The sequence below is a fragment of the Equus caballus genome, chromosome 1 (genome assembly GCF_041296265.1).
Source record: "Equus caballus isolate H_3958 breed thoroughbred chromosome 1, TB-T2T, whole genome shotgun sequence".
Taxonomy (NCBI): domain Eukaryota; kingdom Metazoa; phylum Chordata; class Mammalia; order Perissodactyla; family Equidae; genus Equus; species Equus caballus.
In genome coordinates, this window is record NC_091684.1 from 130,268,759 (window position 1) to 130,288,799 (window position 20,041).

Sequence of the window (20,041 nt, forward strand, 5' to 3'; positions counted from 1 at the left end):
GTTAAGAGAGAATTCTGACCGACAACTCAACGAGTTCAGGAGCTATGTCACAAAAGAGTTTGATACGATAAAGAAGAACCAAACAGAAATACTGGAAATGAAGAACACAATAGAGGAGATTAAGAAAAATCTAGATGCTCTGAACAGTAGGGCCGATAATATGGAGGAAAGAATTAGCAATTTGGAAGATGGCAATATAGAATTGTTGCAGGCAGAGGAGGAGAGAGAAGCAAGACTTAAAAGAAATGAAGAAACTCTCCGAGAATTATCAGACACAATTAGGAGATGCAACGTAAGGATTATAGGTATACCAGAGGGAGAAGAGAAGGAGAAAGGGGCAGAAAACCTATTCAAAGAAATAATGGCTGAGAACTTCCCAAATCTGGTGAGGGAGATGGATCTTCAGGTGACAGAAGCCAATAGATCTCCAAACTTTATCAATGCAAGAAGACCAACTCCACGGCATATAGTAGTGAAGCTAGCAAAAGTCAACGACAAGGAGAAAATATTAAGGACAGCCAGGCAAAAGAAACTAACCTACAAAGGAACCCCCATCAGGCTATCAGCAGATTTCTCAGCAGAAACTTTACAGGCTAGAAGAGAGTGGAATGATATATTCAAAAATCTGAAGGACAAAAACCTACAGCCGAGAATTCTCTACCCAGCGAAAATATCCTTCAAATACGATGGAGAAATAAAAACTTTCCCAGATAAACAAAAATTAAGGGAGTTCATTGCCACAAAACCTCCTCTTCAGGAAATCCTCAGGAAAACCCTCATTCCTGAAAAATCCAAAAAAGGAAAGGGGCTACAAAACCAAGAGCAGAGGAGATAAGTAGAAGGACAACAACAGAGAGTAGCAGCTCTACATCAGAACAGATTAAACCATGGGACGAGAAACAAAGGAAACTGAAGAAAACCGGAAAACAAGACACAAAATGGTAGTGGTAGGCCCCCACGTCTCAATAATCACTCTAAATGTAAACGGATTGAACTCCCCAATCAAAAGACACAGAGTGGCAGGATGGATCAAAGAACAAGATCCAACAATATGCTGCCTCCAGGAAACACACCTCAGCCCCAAAGACAAACACAGACTCAGAGTGAAGGGATGGAGAACAATACTCCAAGCTAATAATGAACAAAAGAAAGCAGGTGTCGCTATACTAATATCAGACAAGGTAGATTTCAAAGCAAAACAGATAAAGAAAGACAAAGAGGGACAGTATATAATGATAAAAGGGACTCTCCACCAAGAAGACATAACACTTATAAATATATACGCACCCAACACAGGAGCACCAAAATTTGTAAAGCAACTCTTAACAGAACTAAAAGAAGACATCAACAACAATACAATAATAGTAGGGGACCTCAACACACCATTAACACCAATGGACAGAACATCCAGACAGAAAATCAACAAGGAAATAATAGAATTAAATGAAAAATTAGACCAGATGGACTTAATAGATATATATAGAACACTTCATCCAAAAACAGCAGGTTACACATTCTTCTCAAGTGCACATGGAACATTCTCAAGGATTGACCATATTTTGGGAACCAAAGCAAACATCAATAAATACAAGAGAGTTGAAATAATATCAAGCATCTTTTCTGATCATAACGCTATTAAACTAGAAATCAACTACAAGAAAAAAGCAGAGAAAGGTGCAAAAATGTGGAGACTAAACAACACGCTTCTCAACAAACAATGGATCATTGAAGAAATTAAAGAAGAAATCAAATATTATCTGGAGACAAATGAAAATGAGAACACGACATACCAAATCATTTGGGATGCAGCAAAAGCAGTCCTAAGAGGGAAATTCATCGCAATACAGGCTCACCTCACTAAACAAGAAAAAGCTCACGTAAGCAACCTCAAACGACACCTAACAGAACTAGAAAAAGAAGAACAAACAAGGCCCAGAGTCAGTAGAAGGAGGGAAATAATAAAAATAAGAGCAGAAATAAACGATATTGAAACAAAAAAGACAATAGAAAGGATCAATGAAACAAAGAGTTGGTTCTTCGAAAGAATTAACAAAATTGACAAACCCCTAGCCAGACTCACCAAGAAAAGAAGAGAGAAATCGCAAATTAATAAAATCAGGAATGATAGAGGAGAAATCACAACAGATACCAATGAAATACAAGAGATCATAAGAGAATACTATGAAAAACTATATGCCAACAAATTGAACAACCTGGAAGAAATGGACAAATTCCTAGACTCCTACAATCTCCCCAAACTGAATCAGGAAGAAATGGAGAATCTGAATAGACCAATCACAAGTAAGGAAATAGAAACGGTAATCAAAAACCTCCCCAAAAACAAGAGTCCAGGACCAGACGGCTTCTCTGGAGAATTCTACCAAACATTCAAAGAAGACTTAATACCTATTCTCCTCAAACTGTTCCAGAAAATTGAGAAAGATGGAGAACTCCCTAACACATTCTATGAAGCCAACATCACTCTGATCCCCAAACCTGACAAGGACAACACAAAGAAGGAGAACTACAGGCCGATATCACTGATGAACATAGATGCAAAAATCCTCAACAAAATTTTGGCAAACCGATTACAGCAATACATCAAAAAGATTATACACCATGATCAAGTGGGATTTATACCAGGGACACAGGGATGGTTCAACATCCGCAAGTCAATCAACGCGATACACTACATTAACAAAATGAAAACCAAAAACCACATGATCATCTCAATAGATGCAGAGAAAGCATTCGACAAGATCCAACACCCATTTATGATAAAAACCCTCAGTAAAATGGGTATAGAAGGAAAGTACCTCAACATAATAAAGGCCATATATGATAGACCCACAGCCAACATCATACTCAATGGACAAAAGCTGAAAGCCATCCCTCTGAGGACAGGAACAAGACAAGGGTGCCCACTTTCACCACTCCTATTCAACATAGTTCTGGAGGTGCTGGCCAGAGCAATTCGGCAGGAAAAAGAAATAAAAGGAATCCAAATAGGTAACGAAGAAGTAAAACTCTCGTTGTTTGCAGACGACATGATCTTATACATAGAAAACCCCAAAGAATCCACAGAAAAACTATTAGAAATAATCAACAACTACAGCAAAGTAGCAGGGTATAAAATTAACGTGCATAAATCAGTAGCATTTCTATACACTAACAATAAACTAACAGAAAAAGAACTCAAGAACTCTATCCCATTCACAATCGCAACGAAAAGAATAAAATACCTTGGGATAAACTTAACCAAGGAAGTGAAGGATCTATACAATGAAAACTACAAGACTCTCTTGAAAGAAATAGGCGATGACATAAAGAGATGGAAAGACATCCCTTGCACATGGATTGGAAGAATAAACATAGTTAAAATGTCCACACTACCTAAAGCAATATACAGATTCAATGCTATCCCAATCAGAATCCCAAGAACATTCTTCACAGAAATTGAACAAACAATCCTAAAATTCATATGGGGCAACAAAAGACCGCGAATTGCTAAAGCAATCCTGAGCAAGAAAAACAAAGCCGGCGGAATCACAATCCCCGATTTCAAAACATACTACAAAGCTACAGTGATCAAAACAGCATGGTACTGGTACAAAAACAGGTCCACAGATCAATGGAACAGAATTGAAAGCCCAGAGATAAAACCACACATCTATGGACAGCTAATCTTCGACAAAGGAGCAGAGGGCCTACAATGGAGAAAAGAAAGTCTCTTCAACAAATGGTGCTGGGAAAACTGGACAGCCACATGCAAAAGATTGAAAATTGACCATTCTTTTTCACCACACACCAAAATAAACTCAAAATGGATCAAAGACCTAAAGATTAGGCCTGAGACAATAAGTCTTTTGGAAGAGAATATAGGCAGTACACTCTTTGACATCAGTTTCAAAAGAATCTTTTCGGACACTGTAACTCCTCAGTTGAGGGAAACAATAGAAAGAATAAACAAATGGGACTTCATCAGACTAAAGAGCTTCTTCAAGGCAAGGGAAAACAGGATTGAAACAAAAAAACAGCTCACTAATTGGGAAAAAATATTTACAAGCCACTTATCCGACAAAGGGTTAATCTCCATAATATACAAAGAACTCACACGGCTTAACAACAAAAAAACAAACAACCCGATCAAAAAATGGGCAGAGGACATGAACAGACATTTCTCAAAAGAAGATATGAATATGGCCAATAGACACATGAAAAGATGTTCATCATCGCTAATCATCAGGGAAATGCAAATCAAAACTACACTAAGATATCACCTTACCCCCGTTAGATTGGCAAAAACATCCAAAACCAAGAACGACAAATGTTGGAGAGGTTGTGGAGAAAGAGGAACCCTCATACACTGTTGGTGGGAATGCAAACTGGTACAGCCACTATGGAAAACAGTATGGAGATTTCTCAAAAAGTTAAAAATAGAAATACCCTATGACCCAGCCATCCCATTACTGGGTATCTATCCTAAGAACCTGATATCAGATATCTCAAGAGTCCGTTGCACCCCTATGTTCATTGCAGCATTATTTACAATAGCCAAGACGTGGAACCAGCCTACATGCCCAGAAACTAATGATTGGATAAAGAAGATGTGGTATATATACACAATGGAATACTACTCAGCCATAAAAAAAGACGAAATTGGCCCATTCACAACAATGTGGATGGACCTCGAGGGCATTATGTTAAGCGAAATAAGTCAGTCAGAGAAAGACGAACTCTATATGACTCCACTCATAGGTGGAAATTAGTATATTGAGAAGGAGATCTGATTGGTGGTTACCAGGGAAAAGGGGGGGTGGGGGGAGGGTACGGAGGGGGAAGTGGTGTACCCACAACATGACTAACAAAAATGTACAACTGAAATCTCACAAGGTTGTAATCTATCATAACATTAATAAAAAAAAAAAAAAAAAACTCTAAAGGACAAAAACTTTCAGCCAAGAATACTCTACCCAGCAAAAATATCCTTCAAATATGATGGAGAAATAAAAACCTTCCCAGATAAACAAAAGTTAAGGGAGTTCATTGCCATAAGACCTCCTCTACAAGAAATGCTCAGGAAGACCCTCATACCTGAAAAATCAAAAAAAGGAAAGAGGCTACAAATCTCAGAGGAAAGGAGATAAGGAGAAAGACAAGACCAGAAAGTTGCAGCTCTCCATCAGAACAGGTTAGCAAAAGTTAAGTATAACATTAAAGATAAAAGGAACAGAAACACCAAGAATAAATATAATCTTGTCATTTTAACCACAAACTCACAACACAAGAAGAAAGAAAAGAAAAAAAAAAAATCTGACAATAACAACCTAGAAGGGGAAGAAGAGAGGGATGGAACGTCTTAATCTCAGGAAATAAGAGGCTATCAGAAAATGTACTATCTCATCAATGAGATGTTTTATACAAACCACTAGGTAATCAGTAAATAAATAAGAAGAATAAAGATACAAATTACAAATAAGAAAAAAAACAATATAGAAATCTACCTACCTCAATTAGTAGTCCAAAAATCAGGGGAGGAGAAACAAAGGAAATGCAAAAGAACCAGAAAACAAGTGATAAAATGGCAGCGTTAGGCCCCAACATTTCAATAATGACTCTAAATGTAAACAGACTGAACTCTCCAATCAAAAGACACAGAGTGGCAGGATGGATTAAAGAACAAGACCCAACAATATGCTGCCTCCAGGAAACACACCTCAGCCCATAAGACAAACAGAGACTCAGAGTGAAGGGATGAAAGATGATAGTCCAAGCTAATAATGAACATAAGAAAGCAGGTGTCGCCATACTTATATCAGACAAAGTAGACTTCAAAGCAAAACAGATAAAGAAAGACAAAGAGGGGCAGTTTATAATGATAAAAGGGACACTTGAGCAAGATGACATAACACTTATAAATATATACGCACCCAACACAGGAGCACCAAAATTTGTAAAGCAACTATTAATAAAACTAAAAGGAGACATCAGCAACAATACAATAATAGTAGGGGACCTCAGCACCCCATTACCACCAAAGGATAGATCATCCAGACAGAAAGTCAACAAGGAAAGTATAGAACTAAATGAAAAACTAGACGAGATGGACCTAATAGACATATATAGAACACTCCCTCCAAAATCAGCAGGCTACACATTCTTCTCAAGTGTGCATGGAACATTCTCAAGGATAGAACATATCTTGGGAAACAAAGCAAACCTCAACAAATTCAAGAGGGTTGAAATAATAGCAAGCATCTTTTCTGATCATAATGCTATGAAACTAGAAATCAACTACAAGAATAAAGCTGGGAAAGGGGAAAAAATGTGGAGAGTAAACGACATGCTACTGAACAATGGACTATTGAAGAAATTAAAGAAGAAATAAAATGTTATCTGGAGACAAATGAAAATGAAAACATGCCATACCAACTCATTTGGGACACAGTAAAAGCAGTTCTAAGAGGGAAATTCACTGCAATACAGGCTCACCTCAATGAACAAGAAAAATCTCAGATAAGCAATGTCAAACGACACCTAACAGAATTAGACAAAGAAGAACAAACCAAGCTGAAAGTCAGTAGAAGGAGAGGAAAAATAAAAATTCGAGCAGAAATAAACAATATTGAAACAAAAAAGACAGTAGAAAGGATCAATGAAATGAAGAGTTGGTTCTTCGAAAAAATAAACAAAATTAACAAACCCTTAGTCAGACTCAGCAAGAAAAAAAGAGAAGACTCAAATAAATAAAATTAGAGGTGAGAGAGAATAAATCACAACAGATACCACAGAAATACAAAGGATCATAAGAGAATACTATGAAAAACTACATGCCAACAAATTGGACAACCTAGAAGAAATGGACAAATTCTTAGACTCTTACAACCTCCCAAAACTGAAGCAGGGAGAAATAGAGAATCTGAGTAGACCAATCACAAGGAAAGAAATCGAAACAGTAATCCAAAACCTCCCCAAAAATAAAAGTCCAGGACCAAACGGCTTCTCTGGTGAATTCTACCAAACGTTCAAAGAAGATTTAATACCTATCCTTCTCAAACTATTCCAGAAAACTGAGGAAGATGGAGCACTCCCTAACACATTCTATGAAGCCAACATCACCCTGATCTCAAAACCTGACAAGGACAACAAAAAGAAGGAAAACTACTGGCCAATATCACTGATGAACATAGATGCAAACATTCTCAACAAAATTTTGGCAATCCGAATAGAGCAATACATTAAAAAGATTATACACCACAATCAAGTGGGAATGGTTCAACATCTGCAAGTCACTCAACATGATACACTACATTAACAAAATGAGAAACAAAAACCTCATGATCATCTCAACAGATGCAAAGAAAGCATTCGACAAGATCCAACACCCATTTATGATAAAAACCCTCAATAAAATGGGTATACAAGGAAACTACCTCAACATAATAAAGGCCATATATGACAAACCAACAGCCAACATCATACTCAACGGACAAAAACTGAAAGCCCTCCCTCTGAAAACAGGAACAAGACAAGGGTACCCACTTTCACCACTCTTATTCAACATAGTACTGGAGGTGTTGGCCAGAGCAATTTGGCAGGAAAAAGAAATAAAAGGAATCCAAACAGGCAATGAAGAAGTAAAACTCTCACTGTTTGCAGACGACATGATCTTATATATAGAAAACCCTGAAGAATCCATTGGAAAACTATTAGAAATAATAAACAGCTACAGGAAAGTTGCAGGGTATAAAATCAACATATATAAATCAGTAGCATTTCTATACACTAACAATGAACTAACAGAAAAAGAACTCAAAAACCCAATCCCATTCACAATCACAACAGAAAGAATAAAATACCTTGTGATAAATTTAACCACGGAAGTGAAAGATCTACACAACGAAAACTACAAGACTTTCCTGAAAGAAATGGATGACAACATAAATAGATAGAAAGACATGCCATGTACTTGGATTGGAAGAATAAACATAGTTAAAATGGCCATTCTACCTAAAGCAATCTACAGATTCAACGCTATCCCAATCAGAATCCCAATGATACTCTTCACAGAAACAGAACAAAGAATCCTAAAATTCATATGGGGCAACAAAAGACCCCGAATTGCTAAAGCAATCCTGAGAAAGAAGAACAAAGCTGGAGGCATCACAATCCCTGACTTCAAAGCATGCTACAAAGCTACAGTAATCAAAACAGCATGGTACTGGTACAAAAACAGGTGCACAGATCAATGGAACAGAATTGAAAGCCCAGAAATAAAACCACACATCTATGGACAGGTAAACTTCAACAAAGGAGCGGAGGGCCTACAATGGAGAAAAGAAAGTCTCTTCAACAAATGGTGCTGGGAAAACTGGAAAGCCACATGTAAAAGAATGAAAATCGACCATTCTTTTTCACCATTCACAAAAATAAACTCAAAATGGATCAAAGACCTAAAGATTCGGCCTGAAACAATACGTCTTTTAGAAGAGAATACAGGCACTACACTCTTTGACATCAGTTTCAAAAGAATCTTTTTGGACACCATAACTCCTCAGACAAGGGAAACAATAGAAAGAACAAACAAATGGGACTTCATCAGACTAAAGAGTTTCTTCAAGGCAACGGAAAACAGGATTGAAACAAAAAAACAACCCACTAGTTGGGAAAAAATATTTACAAGTTACTTATCCGACAAAGGGTTAATCTCCATAATATATAAACAACTCACACAGCTTAGCAACAAAAAATCAAACAACCCAATCCAAAAATGGGCAGGGGACATGAACAGACATTTCTCCAAAGAAGATATACGGATGGCCAATAGACGCACGATAAGATGCTCACCATCATTAATCATCAGGGAAATGCAAATCAAAACTACAGTAAGATATCACCTTATACCCATTAGAATGGCAAAAATAACCTAAACAAAAAGTGACAGATGTTGAAGAGGTTGTGGAGAAAAAGGAACACTCATACACCGTTAGTGAGAATGCAAACTGGTGCAGCCACTATGGAAAACAGTATGGAGATTTCTCAAAAAATTAAAAATAGAATTACCTTATGACCCAGCCATTCCACTACTGGATCTCTATCAAAAGAACTTGAAATCAGCAATTCCAAAATTACCATGCACCCCTATGTTCACTGCAGCATTATTTACAATAGTCAAGACGTGGAAGCAACCTAAATGCCCATCAACTGATGACTGGATAAAGAAGATATGGTATATACTACTCAGCCATAAAAAAAAGACAAAATCATCCCATTCACAACAACATGGATGGACACTGAAGGTATTATGTTAAGTGAAATAAGCCAGACAGAGAAAGACGAACTCTGTATGACTCCATTCATAGGCGGAAGCTAAACATAGAGACAAAGAGAATTGATTGGTGGTTACCAGGGGAAAGGTGGGGTGGGGTGAGGGCACAAAGGGTGAAGTGATGCACCTACAACATGACTAACAATAATGTACAACTGAAATCTCACAAGGCTTGTAAACTATCATAATCTTAATAAAAAGTCAAAAAAAAAAGAAAGAACGTACAACTGAAATCTCACATTGATGTAAACTATTATGAACTCAGTAAAAAATAAATTAAAAAATAAAATAAAAATAAAAGAAACATGTTTCTTACACACATTAAAGACTTCTGGTTTTAAAATAAACCATGCATTATACAATACTCTGAACCATGGACCATGGAATGCATTATAAGAGAACTTCCCTTAAAAATGGTGCTTGAATATACAAACATTTGGTCTTGTTTGCTTGTAAGTCTTTCCCCCACTCCACTGAAGTCCAATTATTATAAGGTTCCAAAGTCCATCAATCTCCACCTAAGGCAATACTAATAATATCATTTGAAAGCAAAAATCTGGTTCTACTGAATAACACTTAGAGCTCTTACTTTAAGTGCCAGGTACAGTGCTAGATGCTTGGGATACAGAAGATATGACAAAGACCCTACCTTAAAGAAGGTCATAGTATAAGTATAAAAAGTAAACATTAAAAAATGCTAACACACTGCAAATATAATAATAATGCAAGTATATGCAAGGTTCAGTAGTAACAAGAGATGAAAATAACCGCGACATGGTGGGAGGGATGAGTAGTCGTCAAGAAGGGTTACGTTTAACAGAAGAAAGAGGAAAGAGAACCAACCAAGCAAACTACTTAATGACCCTCCCATTACACATCAAACATTAAGACTCATTCTAAAGAATTAGAGTCCAAACAAATTTTTGTCTTAAAAACAAATTTCCCCAGGGGCATTTAAGGAAAACGAGTGAGATGATTGTTTAACATCACAGCTACCATAGGTGGCAATAACATTTGGGGAAAACAAGGGGCTAACCAAAAACTTAAAAGAAAAAGCTGGAGAATGAGATATCCATTGGGGGTTTTGAAAACCTCCAATATATTCCTGGAAATCGAGAAGGCCCCACACATGTACAGGGTTGTGTGCATATACATGAAAGATCTGAGAAGGCCCTAATCTCTCACCTCTAAATGACCTTGAGGCTCTGAGGAAGCAGGAAGTGACAGCAAAGGCAGAAATGAAAACTGCCAGAGCACTGAAGGCATACCCAACACATACAAAGAAGCAAACAAGAGGTGGGAGATTTATTGGTTCAAAGTATTTAAAGGAAATCTCTGTCAAATCATTAGCTGACAAGTAAGATTACTGAGCAGAGATTTTATTGTCTACACACGATAAACAACAGGGATTTCAGAAAACTAGTTTAAGATCACTAAATGTACAGTAACAACAACATCCCAAACAGCCACAACAAACCCTGGAGAGGGTAGCAATCTGATCTCCAGAGCTGCTACATTATTTAAAATATCAAGTTTTCAACAAAAAATTACCAGACATGATGGGCTGGCCCAGTGGCACAGCGGTTAAGTTCACACGTCCCGCTTCAGCGGCCCAGGTTTGCCCGTTTGGATCCTGGGTGCAGACCTATGCACCGCTTATCAGGCCATGCTGTGGGAGGCATCCCACATATAAAGCAGAGGAAGATGGGGATGGATGTTAGCTCAGGACCAGTCTTCCTCAGCAAAAAAGAGGAGGATTGGCCACAGATGTTAGCTCAGGACTAATCTTCCTCAAAAAAAAAAAAAAACTACAAGATATGCAAATAAACAGGAAAGTATGGCCTAGTCACACCCAAAAAAGAACAGTAATTGAAATTATCCTCAAAGAAGCCCAGATATTGGACTTACTAGACAAAGACTTTAAAATGGCTATTATAATTATGTTTAAAGAACAAAAGGAAACCATGTCTAAAAAACTAAAGTATGAGAACAATGTTTCACCAAATACAGAATATCAATAAAGAGAACATAAATATATAAAAGAACTACACTGATGTTCTGGAGTTCAAAAGTACAATAACTGAAACGAAAAATTCACCAGAAGGGCTCAACAGCAGATTTGAGAGACCAAAATAAAGAATCAGCAAACTTGAAGAGAAGTCAGTTGATATTACCTAATCTGAGAAACAGAAAGAAAAAAAGAACGCAGAAAAATGAACAGAACCTCAAAGACCTGTGGAACACCATCACGAGCACCAAGATAGGTATAGTGGAATTCCCAGAAGACAAAGAGGAAGAATATTTGCATAAATAATGGAAAAAACTTTCCAAATATAACGAAAAACATTCATCTATACACCCAAAAAGCTCAAAAAACTTGAAGGAGGATAAACTCAGAGATTCATACCTAGATACATCATAGTCAAACTATCAAAAGACAAAGAGAAAAAGAGAATCTTGAAAGCAGGAAGAGAAAAGTGAGGCATCTCATAAAAGGATCCTCAGTAAGACTAACAGCTTATTTCTCATCAGAAACCATGGAAGCCAGAAGGCAGTGAGAAGATATACTTAAAGGGCTGAAAGAAAGACTTTCAACCAAGAGTTCTATGCACTGCAAAACTATCCTTCAAAAAACTGAAGGATAAACTATGACATTCTCAGATGAACAAAAACTGAGAAAAACTGTTACTAGCAGACCTGCCCAGCAAGACATTCTAAAGGAAGTGCTTCAGGCAGAAATGAGAGGACACTAGACAGTAACTTGAATCCACATGAAGAAATAGAGAGCATCAGTAAAAGTAACTACATAGGTAAATACAAAAGACAATATAAATGTATTTTTTCTTTAAAACTCTTTTCTTCTCCTAACTGATTTAAAAGACAACTGCATAAAACAATAATTATAAAATTGTGTCGATGGGTTTACAATGTATAAAAATGTAATTTGCATGACAATAACACAGTTTATGATATATTTAGATCTATTATTGTGAAAAGAAATTGCCAGTTCATGTTACAAATCATTTAGCATGAAACACATTTATGGGTTTTAATCTCTGGATCCTAAAATTATGTTTGAACATATTACATTTCCTGAAAGTTAAACTTTACTCTCCTGGATTTCTTTAACTTTTTATTCAAACACTTTCAAATATAAACACATTACATGGATATTTCAGTAGTGGAATATCAATTTCACAATACTATAAGTATGTTATCTACAGAAAATAATTTACTGTAATGCAAGGCTTAGTAGGCTTTTTTGAGTTCATCTCACCCAAAATTTAAGCTTCTTCGAGCATTTGATGTTACACTTATTCTGTCTGTTGATGGACTTGGAATCACATGACGTCCTGGAGACATCTTCTTTACTTCCCATGCCAGTGAAGTTGGCCTGCCAATTTAAGACACACAGTAGATTAAATTAACAGAAGAAAGGGGGTTAAAATCCTGATCTTTTCTCTTGATTGTTAGTAGGTAAAAACATAATCAGGTCACAGTCTTTCCCTGGAGCACTTTTTACCAGAAAGTTACCATATTACCAGTAAGCAATCACAGATGATGTATGGTCCAGGATGTTCCACCCACTGCAGCATAGCAACATAACCCTACTTATCTAAAAAGGGCCACTGGGTTACAAGACATCAGATATACTACTAATTTTTAAAAGCCTCCACACGCCCAGCTAAAAACACACTTAAAAAGGCAATGGTACAATTCATGCTACTTGTGTCTGACGTCCTGGAGAACTAAGTGTCTAGAACAGGGATCAATAAAGAAAAACAGTGATGAGGGTTAGATGAAGAACACAGAGGAAAATATGAAGTCTCCTTCCTCTACCTCTTAATCACCCATGAGAGTGGGAGCATAAACATTTCCTTGTTCTTTGCTGGGAAAGCTAACCTCTCCTCCTCTTACACTGGCCCCACAACCAATCAGCTGACAGGATGCACAACCTGTACTAAAATGTTTTTCTCAAGTAATGTCTTCTCTATCTCTATGCCCTCAGTCAGACCTCTATCACTCCCTAGAATCTCACTGCCTCTCAATCTCCATTCAATCCAGTGATTGTTTTTCTCTCATTAGAAAGAGATACTGATTGTTAGAAAAGAGAATTGATAAAAAGGTTATTCAAATAAAGTTCAAAGCTTTTGATAATTTATTGGCAAATCACCTTTCACAAAGGTTATAACAAATTATACAGTCAAGTGTCACTTAATGCATTAATTGCTTCTTCTTTGTATGAACATCATAGAGTATACTTACGCACACCTAGACGGTAGAGCCTACTACACACCTAGGCTATATGGTACTAATCATATTGAACCACCATCGTATATGTGGTCCATCATTGACCAAAATGTTGTTATGCGGTACATGACTATATTTCCACAAGATGAAAAGCGCTCATTTCCCTTAAACCCTGCCAACAGTTGGCATCTCATCATTGGCTTATGAAGGAGACTATAAAGTTGCCCACAAAGTTTAAAATATTTACTATCTGGCACTTCACACAAAAAGTTTACTGACTCCCATGCTAGAGTTTCAGTCTTGTGACGAGTTCTTTTTCCTAGAGGAATTTCAATAAAGGTGTTTAATTAAAACAAATTTTCATTGGCAACTGGTATTAGCTTTCATTTTTTAAATTATATGTTTATTATCACTAATAGTGAGGCTGAACTTTTTTACCAGTCATTTGAATTTCTTATTTTGGGACTTTCACATTGGTATACTTTGCCCATTTTTTTCACTGGGATTTGCATCATTTTCTAATTGATCTGAAATCATTTACTACTACTACTACTACTATTATTATTACTATTATGGCTAAAAATCTGTTGGCATAGATGATCTAACTATTTCACTTTTAATTTAATCTTTTTTAATGCAGAAAGGCATATTTTCTCCCCATTAAAACAAGCCTATCAATATTTTCCTTTGTGATTTCTGCCTTGGTCTTACAAAGCTCTTACCCACAATAAACATATATAAATATTGATCTAAATTTTCTTCTCTAAATATGTATAATTTTAGTTTTAACTTAAAACTCAAATCCAGGTGAAATGAATCCTGATGCATGATTTGAGGAATGTAAGACAGATAATGCCATCTACAGGGAATTTAAGGTTTCTTTCTATATCTAGGAGCTGCCTCAGGAGGCAAAGAGTAGAAATGATGATAAATGGTTAAGGTAAAAAAAGATGCCTCAAGTATATTTTTAAACTATGGTGTGAGGACAGGGATGGCTGTTAAGCTTGGACTTGTCGTCAGACTCTTTCTCAATATAATCCTCAACACAGCTACTGCTAGTGATTGGAGTTTACAAGGAAGAAAAAAATCTAGTTAGCTTTTCTAATGCATTGATGGTTACATTACAGATCTTTTTTGGAAACAAAAAAATCAGAAACTTAAAAAAGAAAAGAAAAAGAAAGATTACTGTAAGGATATAAACTGTACAAGGTCAAGGACATCCAAGGTGGAGGGAAAAGAATCAGGGCTCGTGAGGATTAGACCTGGAAGAGACAGGCTTTAAAGCAATACTCCTAATCTATCAAAGACCACACAATTTCTCTCATCCCAGCTTCTCTCTGTACATCCATTCCATTTTCTTTGAATCTGCTTTCCTTTGCTTGTCTTCAAAAGGGCAATATAGTCACCAATTCTAAATCAGCACAATGATCTCTTAACTTGATTTAACCCATAAAGGTATGTATCCCCCAGATCTGATCACCTATTATCAGCAGGTAAGGGTGAAATTGCCTGGTATAAACAAAGACAACTAAGCCTCATCCATCCAGGGATGTGGATAAAGCAGGCACCATAAAATCATACCAAAAATTTTCATTGTGAGAAAGAAAAACGTTAAAAGAATCAACATATCATGGTTTCCCTGGATTTGGTTTTCTGCGGATCAAGCCTTCTTGGATTTGTCTCTTGGGATTCCTTCACTCTCTTGGTTCCCCATGGGACTGATACATTAGAATGGGACAAAAGATGGATTCTCTACTGGATGGTTCCACTTACTGAGATTGAACAAAGGTTAAATCCAAGGGAAAGAGGCAGCCCAGGCATGTCTTCTCTGAGTAAAAAGGAAAAAAGCATCATTGTAGCTGCATGTGACTTGGCCCAGCTCACAAGGGCTCAGGTATCACTTATAAATCTAAACTAAATAATAAATTGTTCTTTTGCCTTTGCACGTAAAGAAAATAATACTAAGTCCAGTTGATTATCTATCTCTGGAATATCTCTCAACTCCCCCTACTGTCACTACTCTAGTCTGAGTACCCATCATCTGTACCTATACTGCTGCACCTCAACCTTCCCACACTGAAGCCAGAAATATCTTTTAAAAATACAAATCTGATATGTCACTTCCTTACTTAGAAATCTTTTATGTTTCAAAATAATGTGTAAAGTTTTTATCAGGTCTACAGAGCCCTCATCTGGTCCCAGCCTACCTCTCTCTAGGTTCATCTCATGCTACTCTTCCCCTCCTGTCCTCTTCACTCCAGCCTTGCTAAACTCTAAATTCCTTGACTACTCTGTGCTCTCTTCGACCTCCAGGATATCAGATATCCTGGTATTACTCTTTCCTTCTCTTTGTCAAGCTAACTCCTACTTGATACTTCTGTCTCACTTAAATATAACCTCCTCAGGGAACTCTTTCTGGACTCAGCAAACTGGTTGATGGTGCCTTTCCTTATACTCCCAAAGTACACTGTATTTCCTTTTTTTAATTATTATTGAGTTCATAATAGTTTACATCATTGTGAATTTCAGTTGTACATTATTTGTTCTCCATCACCATATAAGTGTTCTACTTCACCCCTATGCCCACTCCCCTGCCTCCTTTCCCTGGTAACCACTGAACTGTTCTCTTTGTCTGTGTGTTTGTTTATCCTCCACATATGAGTGAAATCATATGGTGTCTCTCTTTCTCAGTCTGGCTTATTTCACTTAACATAATACCCTCCAGTCCATCCATGTTGTTGCAAATGGAATGATTTTGTCTTTTTTTATGGCTGAGTAGTGTTCCATTGTATATATATATCATGTCTTCTTTATCCAATCATTGGTTGATGGGCACTTGGATAGTTTCCATGTCTTGGCTATCGTGAATAGTGCTGCAATGAACATATGAGTACATAGGTCACTTTGGATTGCTGATTTCAAGCTGTTTGGGTAGATACCCAGTAGTGGGATAGCTGGGTCATATGGTAGTCCTATTTTTAGTTTTTTGAGAAATCTCCATACTGTTTTCCACAGTGGCTGCACCAGCTTGCATTCCTACCAGTAGCGTATGAGGGTTCCCTTTTCTCCACACCCTCTCCAACATTTGTTACTTTTAGTCTCAGTGATTATAGCCATTTTGACAGGTCTAAGGCAGTATCTTCGTGTAGTTTTGATTTGTATTTCCCTGACGATCAGTGATGCTGAACAACTTTTCATGTGCTTATCAGCCATCTGTATATCCTCTTTGGGAAAATTCTGCTCGTATCCTCTGCCTATTTTTTGATCAGGTTGTTTGGTTTTTTGTTGTTCAGTTGTGTGAGTTCTTTATATATTATGGAGATTAACCCCTTGTCAGATATATTGACTTGCAAATATTTTCTCCCAGTTGGTGGGTTGTCTTTTTGTTTTGATCTTAGTTCCCTTTTCCTTGCAGAAGCTCTTTAATCTGATGAAATCTCACTTTATTTTTCCTTTTGTTTCCCTTGTCTGAGAAGACATGGTATTCAAAAAGATCCTCTTCAGTTCAATGTCCAAGAGCGTACTACCTATATTTTCTTCCAGCAGTTTTATGGTTTCAGGTCTTATCTTCAAGTCTTTGATCTATTTTGAGTTTATTTTTGTGTACGGCATGAGATAATGGTCTACTTTCACTCTTTTGCAAGTGGTTGTCCAGATTTCCCAACATCATTTATTGAAGAGACTATCTTTTCTCCATTGTATGTTCTTGGCACCTTTGTCAAAGATTAGCTGTCCACAAATGTGTGGTTTTATTTCTGGGTTTTCAGTTCTGTTCCATTAATCTGTGTGCCTGTTTTTGTACCAGTACCATGCTGTTTTGATTACTATGGCTTTGTAGCAAAGTACACTGTTATTTCTTCTTGATAACATTTTATACATTGGTAAGTATTTAACATCAGTCTTTCCTGTGAATGTACTATACACTTCATGAGCGCAGGGACTGTGTCTGTTTTCTTCACTACAATAGTCCCAGAGCCTGGCACATAGCACTCAGATGTTGTGTGCTGATTCCAAATGAAGGTTTCTAAAGTAGCTTTGATCTCTCACTATTCCTTGAATCAAAAATCATCAATTTTCCTCACTGCCTACTACATTAAGAAGAAATCCTGTACCTTTCCCCACATTACTTTCACTTCACATATACTCTGTACTTCCACAGCTGTCTTAATTTACTCCCTTAATATGAAGGGCCACCTACTTGTTAAAATCCATCACATCCTTTAAACACTTCAGCAGCCTCCATGAAATCTTTCCTGATCTATCCCCAAAAAGAGATATGACCATAGCCTTCTCTGAACACCTATAACAGTTTTTTTGTAGTAAAACTACAAAATACAAATTCAAGAGAGTAGTAAATGTATCATATTTAGCAATTAAATTTTTGTAGTGGATAAAAGTGCCTTACACCAGTAGGCAATAAATATTTGCTATTGAACTGAATGAGAAATGCAGCTCCCAACTTTTAGATTTTTATAAGTTTCAAGTTAAGCTGAAGTCAAGTTCATTATCAATTTCAATGATTACTTTTGAAACTGCTGGCTGCTATAAATATAAAGACCAGAGTTCATTACCTGCTTTGAGCATCTGTCTTCTCTAGCTTTTCCTGAAGTTGAATCCAGTCAATCAATGCTTTGAAATCTCTTACATAGTTATCCAGCATCATTAGCACCTCCTAATTCAAAACAAAAAATAAACACTAAATTCCACTCTGAGACTAAAAAGCTTCAAGAAAAAACTTTAGAGTGAAGAACTTATGAATTAATAATTTTTATATTATACTCCTCACTGAGGAAGCAGCAAAACCTACTGGTCTAGTTTTTTGGGTTTTGTTTTATTTTTATTCTCAGTGTTTGGTAAGAAATTAGTGAAGCAGAGAGTCCAAAGACCAAGAGATGGTATTGATACTCCTTCTCAAGACCTCCCCAAATGACCATTCTTTTAACTTTAATTGTGAAGTTTAATAAACAGAAAAGTGCACAAAACATAAACGTACAGATAAATTATTTCAAAGCAAAGACCCATGCAACTATCATCCAGGACAAAAATATAACAATGCCAGTCTCTAAAGTTCCCTGGTGTCCCTTCCCAATCACTACTCCATCCCTGATCCAAGGTAACCACTGCTTTAACTTCTAATAGCTTAATTTTATCTGATTTTGAAATTTATATAAATGCATTCATATAGTATGTATTATTTTGTGACTTCTTCTGCACATTTGTTTACCAGGTTCATCCATATTGCAGAGTGTACCTGCAATTCACTTACTGTCATTATCCAAGGTCACTACTGAACAGTATTCTATTGCATGAATGTTTATTTAACATTCCAATTAACTTCCAATCTGCTATTTATCAACATTCACTGATATTTATGTACTTACTCTAATATTTGTTTATGCAATATTTATATTTATCCAATCCACTGTGATGAACATTTAGGTGATTGCCAAATTTGGGATATTACAAATTATATGCTGTTATTCATGTGCATGCCCTCTACATATGTACGCATTTCTATTGAGTATAAGCCCAAGAGTGGAACTGCTGAGTCACAGGGTAAGTGTATGTTCCACTTTAGTACATGATACCAATTGTTTTCAAAAGTGGTTCCCACTCCCACCAACAATGTATGTGACTTCTCCTTGCTCCACACACTCACCTATACTTGGTATTGTCCATTTGAGGTTTTCTTTGTATTTAACCTGAGCCATTCTGGTTGTGTAAAGGTTTCATTTTGGTTTTAACAGGTTTTTCTCTTATTACTAATGATTTTCAGCCCTTTTGCACATGTTTATTGGCCATCCTCTTTCTGTTAAGTGCCTATTCAAGATTCTTGCCCATTTTTTCTAGAGGGTCAACTGTCTTTTTCTTTTGATGTGTAGGAATTCTTTCTATCTTTTGGGATATGAGCCTTTTGTTGGTTACATGTGTTGCACACATCTATTTGCCTTTTCATTCTCCTAATGGAATGAAATCTTTTGATAAACAGAAATTCCTAATTTTAAGGTAGTCTAACTTATGACTCTTTACCTAAAGACTGATACTGACATCTGTGTCATTTTTAAGCAATCTTTCCCTACCACAAGGTCAGGAAGATATTCTCCAATATTATCTCTTAGAGCATAGGTCTATTACTGGATTCTCTCCTCGATTGTATTGATCTGTTTATCTATTCCTGTACCAATACCAAACTATCTTACATAGCTGTAGCTCTAAAATAAATCTCAAAACTCAGCAGAATAAATCCTCCAACTATATCTTTGACCTCAAGTTTGTCTAGGCTAATTCCAGCCTTTTGCATTTCCATACAAATTTTAGAATCAGCTTGTCAATTTCCCAGGGGGGAAAAAATGGAATTTTAATTGCAATTGCATTGATTCTACAGATAAACTAGAAGAAAACTGACATTTTATAATATTGACTTCTCTAGTCTATGAGCAGATATACATCTCCATATATTTA

At 36.5% G+C, this 20,041-nt stretch overlaps 1 protein-coding gene across 50 annotated transcripts in view; it reads right to left on the reverse strand.

The window, feature by feature from the left end:
- SCAPER (S-phase cyclin A associated protein in the ER) overlaps positions 1-20,041 on the reverse strand; it is a 521,075-nt gene that overhangs the window by 376,718 nt on the left and 124,316 nt on the right. For 43 of the 50 annotated variants that reach the window (XR_011438966.1, XR_011439156.1, XR_011439026.1 and 40 more), the window contains 2 exon segments: positions 18,151-18,251; positions 12,606-12,722 (listed from right to left, as the gene is read on the reverse strand). Coding sequence is in view for 35 of the 50 variants with exons in the window: in XM_070267830.1 (XP_070123931.1) it covers positions 12,606-12,722; positions 18,151-18,251 (218 nt within the window). In the remaining 15 variants the exon portion in view is untranslated. 50 annotated transcript variants of the gene reach the window in all.